Source organism: Apium graveolens, chromosome 1 (assembly GCF_009905375.1).
Source record: "Apium graveolens cultivar Ventura chromosome 1, ASM990537v1, whole genome shotgun sequence".
Classification (NCBI taxonomy): domain Eukaryota; kingdom Viridiplantae; phylum Streptophyta; class Magnoliopsida; order Apiales; family Apiaceae; genus Apium; species Apium graveolens.
This window is the reverse complement of record NC_133647.1, coordinates 109,636,260-109,644,786: the sequence shown is the minus strand read 5'-3', so window position 1 is coordinate 109,644,786 and position 8,527 is coordinate 109,636,260. Positions and strand designations below refer to the sequence as shown.

The window sequence follows — 8,527 nt, the reverse complement described above, 5'->3', positions numbered from 1 at the left end:
TGTGAGTTCTATGTAAGTCGCTACATAGAGATGGCGGAATGGAACTATTTAGAGTTACGAGGCCTGCATTGATGGATGATAGGCATAGCCGCGCAGGTGGTTTGATACCATTTTTATAACTGTGTGTGTGTGGTTGATAGCCACCATTATTTACTATTGTAGACATCAGAGGGGTTGTCCGCTTGCTCAAATATCTCCGAACACGATATAGACTAGTCTTTGGTATATCACTGCTAGCATAAAAGATACTGCAGGGCTATTTGCGTGTTAAACTTGTTGGGCCTGTGAAGACAAAGATTGTGAAGTCTCGCTTGATCGATGAAGAAGATGTGCCGTTCGGTACGTTAAATGAAGTTTGGGAGACATTGGTTTATGTTGGTGGCTTGTTTGCTCCTTCTGTTAAGGAGAATGTCGGTGCTAGTGGTAAGATGGCAAGGAGGAAGAGGCTGAGTGTAATTAATTAGGAAAGTGATGATAGAAGTGAAAATGAAGAGAATAATAAGAATTTTAATGATTAAAAGAGTTACAACGACAGTGAGGCCAACGACAGTGATCACACCGGAGACAGGGCTAACATTGTTGGTGGTAGGAAGATTAGTCATGTGGTGATGGAGACAGATGTCCCAGATAAGGGTGGTGAGGTAGTGGGGGAGAGTTTTTGTTCAAGTGGGGCCCTGGTTCTTTTACTGTCGATTATATGACCCTTGATGAATAGGAAGTTGAATAACTATAATTGGCCGAAGATGACGCATTATTTACAGAGATGTCATCCTAAGTTAAATATAGATCACTTGTGTGGGCATGCTTATACCCCTTGTACTTTCTAAATTGCCTTTTTTATTGTTTGCTTGCAGATGCAGTGTCAGGATGCTACCCCGTGCGCCAAAGGCTAAGTTTTATGATAGGAGAATAAAACTTTATGAAGTGAGCTTGCTTTCCAAGAGCAATTTAAATGGAACATTGTTGAGCCGTTGAGGAGTGTGGAGGATGATAACAAAAAATATTTTGAAGAGAAATGTCATTTATTGGATGAATTGAATGTTATGAAGCAGAAAAGGGATTACCTGGCCATTGGCGTAGAAATGGCGGCAGCTGAGGCCGAACAGGTGTGGAAGATAGGTGAAGAGATGCAGCCAAAATTATAGCTGCTCAAGAGTTGGTTGGTAGATTTGCTGATTTAGTGCACTCATGGAAGGAAAGTCAAAAATGTAAAAAAAAATTGATAATTTGGTTAAGACGCTAGAAAATAAACATATATTTGAGAGGCGCGATGCGCAAGGCGCTTCATTAGAGAGTGAAGAGGAAGTTAAGGGAAGCTAGAAAGATGAAGAAAGAGGCCAAATTGAAAAAAAATAACTACGTAAAATTGATGGAGAATATTGTTATTTCTATTAGCGGTGGTGTGGCTATAAATGCGATTGTCGATGATGATGTTGGGGGCCGAGATGGTAGTGTTTCCCCTAGTAGGGGAATAGATACTACGAAGAGATTGGGGATGTTGCTGAAGATTTTGAAGCTGGTGGCGGTGATTTGGTTTTTGCGATCTTAATGTTATAGGTGTTGGTGATGAAAAGGAGGGTGCCCAAGGTGGTAAAATTGGCAAAGATGTCAATATGGAAAGCGTTACTGATAATGTCGACGAGATGGGGGGTGTCCAGGGTGGTGAGCTTGTTGTGGGTGCCGATGTTAAAGATGTATTAGAGGTGGATGTGGTTCCTGTTATGGCTAGCAGCGAGAGTTTAAAGATGGTGGAGGATACTAGGGAAAAGTAGATAGAGGCAGCAGTTGGTATAGATGCCCATGTTCAACCAATTGTTGATGTTGGAGGATGCGAGGCATACGCTGTTGTGGATGATGTTGCTCAGGACTCGGAGGAGGAGTTTAAGGCATAATAATGTCCTAGGTTTAAATTTCCAATGTAATTATTTTGTGTTTATATATAACCAGTCACCAAGTGTACGGCTGGGAATGCATAAACCGTAGTCATGTTATTCAACTTGTAATCGAGGCTGCATATTAAATATTAATCTTTTGCTTTTAAAAGTAGATTGTCCTCCTCTTCTCATTTTTTTTGTTTTATTTTGATGGCATGTTGCTGAATTTTGGATGAGCTACGTCTATTTGTTTAAATCCGATAGAAGTATTACGTTGTCCTCCTAAGGACCGTGACACCCGTTTGCTTTAATATGATATATTGTTTTGTTTTGCTTATGGAGTGAGGGACACCCCTTTACTTTTATGTGATAGAAATATATGCTTTATTTTTCTTATGGAGCGAGCGACACCCCTTTTCTTTAATGTGATAGAAATATTTGCTTATTTTTTCTTTTTGGGCGAGCTACACCCTTTTGTTTTTTTGTGATATAAATATTTTCTTTATTTTTCTTGTTGGGGGAGCAACACCTCTTAGTTTTTTGCTTTAATATGATAGAAATATTTGCTTTTTTTGCTCATGGGGCTAGCGACATCCCTTTGCTATAATGTGATAGAAATATTTGCTTTATATTGCTTATGGAGCGAGCGACACCCAATGTGAGCGATATTTGTTTATTTTTCTACTGAAAAAGGAATTGGGAGAATTATTTTTCCAATAATTTAAGGTCGCCTATCTTCGTCACTAGTGGGAGTGGGCGACCATTTAGAAAATTACATAAGCTAGCTTGCAATATACTACTAGTAATAGATTCTTAGTTTTTTTTGTGCAAAGTGTTGTGATCCTCTGTCCCTCCATTCTATCTAATTTGTATGAGACCGAGAAACGTACTGTTGTGATTTTGAATGGACTTTCTTAATTAGGCAAGAGTTTTTATGTGTGGTGGGGGTTTAACGCTTCTGTTGCCCTATTGACGAAATCTCGGACTATGAAGCTTTGGATCCCCTGGTTTTCTTGCCAAAGAATTGTCTTTATTTCTGCTTGTACTTCTCCATTCGTTAGATTCGTATTTATTTACAAGATAATATAAATTAGCGTAATAAATTTATTTACTCCATGTGTATTAAGCTTTGTAAACTCCTATTTTTTATAAATAGAATAATTTTTTATAACTTTATAAGATAAAACCCATACTAATTGTTTTTAAAAAAATTGAAACTATATTGGCCCATAGTTTTCAACCCATGATAATGGGACGTGAAAAATAGAGGTAAGTTTGATACTTCAAACTCCTTCCGTCTCTCCCAATTGTTATCGTTTTTGGGAGAGTGTCCGACACACATTTTAAGATGAATAGAAAGTACAGTTCTATAACTTTTTTTAAAATATTTCTTTTTCTGAATAAAAACAGAAAGTTTTAACTTTTATTCAGAAAAATAATTTTTTTTTTAAAAGTTAAAGAACTATTCTTTCTCTTCAGCTTAAAATGCGTGTCGGACACTCTCCCAGAAACGATAACAATTGGGAGGGACGAAGGGAGTATAAGAAAGTATGAAAAACCCTAATGTAAGCGCCACCTTATAAATAAGATGAACTTGAAATAGGGAGTAGAACAATATTTTGTTATGGTCAGGTTCAACATTTCTTAAAATTTATCGGTGGAAGATGGATAATATTTGGGTGTTACCATGAATTGATGTTATTAAACAAGGTCAAGGTAATAGTTTTTATTTATTTGCTTCTTCATTTTCCTTTCTACCAGTTTTATGGGCTAAACTAACCTTAAAATTTAAAAAACCACCAAAAGTATGTCATTTTTCTTGTATATACTTATGTAGGTAGATGGGAATATGAATATGACTTCTCTTACATGACATCCATGGTGTTGAAGCATGGTTTTCAAGATTAGATGTGCACATAAGAATATATTTTATATTATAATATTTATCTTTTTAAATCTTTATAAATTTTCGAACACTTGATAATATAAATCATACATTTAAAGGATAATTTATAGATATGAAATCCTCCCCTCACCTCCTACGAAGCACACCACTAGTAATTCATTTTCATATTTGTTGATTTAAATTACTAAATTTATTATATAATCGTACCTGACCTTATTTGGTATGCATTGGTAGGAATTATATTATAGTATTCTGGATATTTTGTGTAAGTTTCATAAACAATGAAGAAAATACTGCAAATCCCTTCTGTTCCTTCTCTTCATGCATCCACTGTGTAAGATTTTTATGTTTTTTGTTAACTTTTACTATGCATGTATATATAGTAAATCCATAAATTGCAAGTGGATCTACACGGTTAGTTTAGTTTTAATGTATATATGAAAAATTATGAAAAAATCAAATTTGATAAATCATGCTAGAATAATGATGAGATTATTCGATCTTATACTAAGAAATTTGAGTGTGTAGTGGAATGCGACGTGACTCTGCCTCGAGTGGACTTGTTTAGAGGAATAAGTACAAGGACCACCACCCAACATCGTCCTTGCCGCATCTAATACCACCTTATCTTATTCTCATGTTGTACTCTTTGATCTCATAAGAGATATATTTGATGGGATGAAGATGGGCTTAGTGGCGCAAATCATCACTTTTGAGCACCTAAATGGCTTGCCAGGACCATCAATTCGTGAAGATGAAATACCTCAAACAACTAGGCGGTGGGGTGGGAAAATGCTTTCTAGCTTATGTGTCAAATTGAACGAAGACTTCATAATTTCAACTAAAAATATATGATAAACATGTTTTTTTTTGTAATTCATATGTTTCTTTATTCATCAACAAACCATTGAATGAGTTGGTAATATTGAGATCTACGCCATTCTGAAGCACTTTCACTGAAATTTATATTAATCATGTGTTGTTTTGAATAATTTTCTCTAGCTAAATGCAATACACAATCTTGTATTAATATTTAATCTAAAAAAGTGGTTATATTTGTATACAATAAATGAGGAAGATATATTATTAAATTTATATTACTAATTTTTTCATATAGTTCCCCTTGATCTTATTTGGCAGCATTTGAACAATTATATTTTTCTGGCTATTTCCAGCAAGTTCCATAAAAATGAAGAAAGTGCTCCAAATCCCTTCGATTCCTTCTTTTCATCCATTCACTAAGTAAGATTTCTATATTTTTTGTTAACTTTTACATTGCACATATATATATATATATAGCATGAGCGTAAATGAATAAATTACAAATGGATCTATATGGTTAGTCTAGTTCTTAATGTATGTATGACAAAATATGGAAAAATCAAATTTGATGAATGTAGCTAAAATATAGATGTGATTGTTCGATCTTAGATTAAGCAATTTGAGTGTGCAGCAGTGGGTGACGTGAATCTGCCTGGTGAGGACCATTCTAGAACAATAAGTACAAGGACCGCTGCCGAGCCTCGACTATAATTGTATTAATCGTCCATGCCGCATTTACTACCACGCTGGCGTATTCCCACGTTGAAGTCTTTGATCTCTTAAGAGTTATACGTGGTGTAAATCAGGTTCTTTAGATTTTTCTGGTGTATCTATAAATGAATTTGATTTAACATTAATTTATAAGAGGTTGAAAAAGTTTATATTGGTTCATTCGCTCATGGTGAAGGGTCGATCCTATAGGAAGTTGTTGCATGAGCTAACTCACGTAAAACTAATTATCTTAAAATTGTATGTGTCCATCACCTTTAACAAATAAAAGCAAGTTTGTTCACTAATATAACTAATTTATTATTCATACACTTGCAACAACACAAAATGAAGGTTGTGTTACATGAGAATTCTCCAGGTTGTGGTTTTAAATTTTTGAAATGCGGTTCAAACCGCACCGCACCGCAATATATAATATGTTATAGATAAATACATATATATATATAATATAATATAGTAATATACCTATATTTCTTTTTGTTCAGCCCACTAAATATTTACGCCTACGGCCCAATACTTATTTAGGTATTTAGGTTATTTATTATTTTCTCTACTAGAGTAGCCGCACAAGCACTTCAGCTTAGGTAACTTCCCACTTCGCACTTCCCAGTTCCACTTCAGCTTCTTATTCCAATTGTCCTTCTTCCACTTCTGATCCCGCAAGCTTCTGCAACTGCAATCATCCTGATTCCAATTTAGGTAACTTCTAATTTATTGTCAGATTTGTTTAATTGTTTGATTTTAATCAATTGCTGACTTGTTGTTTTAGATGGAGACTGAACAAAGCTCAGAACATGACAATACTCCACTGACTAATGAGACTGGAGAGACTCCAGTGACCAATAAAACCAATGAGAATACACCTTCATCAGAAAAACGAAAACCAGAGGTATCTTCTTCTAAAACAAGTGATGTTTGTGACCATTTTATGATATATAAATCTGACCCAGATAATGTGAGAGCTATTTGTATCTACTGTGATAAAAGTTATAAGGCCGGTACTAGGAGACATGGTACTAGTACCATTAGGTACCATTTGATAAATCAGTGTCCGAAATATCCATATAGAGTGGAGGATAAAAAATAAAAACTTTTGAGCTTTCAAAAAATAAGTAAATTTGGATCTGAAAGTGGTGGTGGTGCTAGCAATTTGGTTGCCGTGGGGTTTGGTCAATCTAATTGTAGGGCTGCTTGTGTTAAAATGATTGTTATCGATGAATTGCCCTTCAGATTTGTTGAGCAGGAGGGGTTTAGGTTATTTTGTAGCGTTGCTTGTCCTCGATTTATTGTTCCTTCACATTTTACAATTGCTAGAGATATTATGAAGTTATATAATTCTTAGAAGTCAAAATTAAGGGACTGCGTGGTTAGAAATTCATAAAGAGTTTCTTTAACAAGTGATACTTGGACTTCCATCCAAAATGTTTGTTATCTTGTATTAACATCACACTTTATTGATAATGAGTGGAAAATGCAAAAGAGAATTCTGATTTTTTGTCAAATTGCTAATCATAAAGGGGAGACAATAGGTAATCAATCGAGGCATGTTTAAAAGAATGTGGTATTGATAAAGTATTTACAATTACTCTTGACAATGCAGCCTCTAATGGTGTGGCTGTTAATCATATTAAGAAAAGGTTGCAGATCTGGAAAACAGCCATTTGCGATGGAGAATTTTTGCACATGAGGTGTTCAACTCATATCCTTAATTTAATTGTAAATGATGGACTAAAGGATATTGATAATTCTATTTCAGCTGTTCGTAATGCGATTAGGTATGTCAGAGCTTCTCCTTCTAGATTGGCAAGGTTTAAAAGTTGTGTGAAAAATACTTCCAAAAGAGGAAAAAGCTATAGTTTGCTTGGATGTACAAACAAGGTGGAATTCCACTTATTTAATATTGGATAGTGCACTAAAATTTGTTGATGGATTCAATCTATTAGAAGAGGAAGATGAGATATATATGCAATCTTTTGTTGACAAGGATAAGAATGGAAAGAGTTTGATAGGGCCACCAGGTTCAAAAGATTGGGAAAATTGTGTCTTTTTCTGCAGATTTTTAAAAGTATTTTATGAGGCTACTCTTAAATTCAGTGCATCTTTATTTGTCACTTCTAATTCTTATTTTCATGAAGTGTTTGTTGTACGAGGAAAGCTTTTGAAGTGGAGCTCAAGTGACAAATTAAATTTGAAGGATATGGCTTTAAAGATGAAACTGAAATATGATAAGTACTGGGGCATTATTGAAAAGCAAAATATATTGCTTTATGTAGCAGTGGTACTGGATCCGAGGTATAAACTGAAATTTGTAACTTGCTGCTTGAGGAAGCTATATGGCGACGATGATGTTAATGCTATAGTATCTTCCTTGAATGGGTGTTTGTCAAAGTTGATGAGTCATTATTCTAATAAAATCAAGTTAAAAAATTCTGAAGATGTCACTCCTCAAGGGGGACCAACTAATCTTGAAAAAGGCACCATGCTTGATTTTGATGATGACGATTCCTTTAATCTGTTTGAATCTGAATTTGATAAGGAATGTGATGAAGATGAGGCTTTGGATACAAAAAATGAGCTCGATAGGTATCTAATGGAGAATAATGAGGATAGAAAAAATAAGGATTTTGATATCTTAGTTTGGTGGAAAATGAGTTCAACTAAATATCCGGTCACTACAAGAAAATAAGGCTAAATACAACTGATTTAAATTCGACCGGTGTTAAATTCGACCGCAAGCGGTCGAATCCTTTAGACATGGCTAAATTCGACCGGCCTCGGTCGAATTCAAATGGTCGTATTTAAACGGTCGTATTTACAACTAATTTTAACCGAAAATGGTCGAAATTAAAACAATCGAAATTAAAACGTTCGAATTTAGCCCCTAAATTCAATCAAAAAAATTTTTGGTCGAATTTAGCCCCAATAAAAATTGGAGGGAATTTTCCCGCAAATTAATTTATTTGGGGCTCCTAAATTCAACCGATTTCGGTCAAATTTTTTATTTAAAACTGGCGGGAAATTTTAAAAAATTTTAAAATAAAAGTGAGAGAAAGTTCCCGCCTTTTTCGAAGTTATATTTCAATGAAATTCGGTTGTATTTAGAATTTTTGTGAATTTTAATTTTTACTAAAAAAAATTATTTAAATGTTAGTGAATATTTTGGAATTATGAATATGGGAGAAAATAAAAGTTATCC

At 34.5% G+C, this 8,527-nt stretch overlaps 1 protein-coding gene and 1 long non-coding RNA gene across 3 annotated transcripts; both read left to right on the top strand.

Moving 5' to 3' along the window:
• Positions 1-5,873: 5,873 nt before the first annotated feature.
• Positions 5,874-7,442, top strand: LOC141720404 (uncharacterized). Of its 2 annotated transcripts, none has more exons than XR_012574304.1 (3): positions 5,874-6,030; positions 6,101-6,220; positions 6,969-7,442. It is a non-coding gene; the product is annotated as an uncharacterized LOC141720404 (long non-coding RNA). The 2 variants fall into 2 exon arrangements; XR_012574305.1 differs by having other exon boundaries at positions 6,932-7,442.
• Positions 7,443-7,528: 86 nt separating this feature from the next.
• LOC141698275 (zinc finger BED domain-containing protein DAYSLEEPER-like) lies at positions 7,529-8,017 on the top strand. The gene has a single exon (XM_074502974.1). It carries the CDS (start codon positions 7,529-7,531, stop codon positions 8,015-8,017), a length of 489 nt encoding a protein of 162 aa, XP_074359075.1.
• Positions 8,018-8,527: the final 510 nt, after the last annotated feature.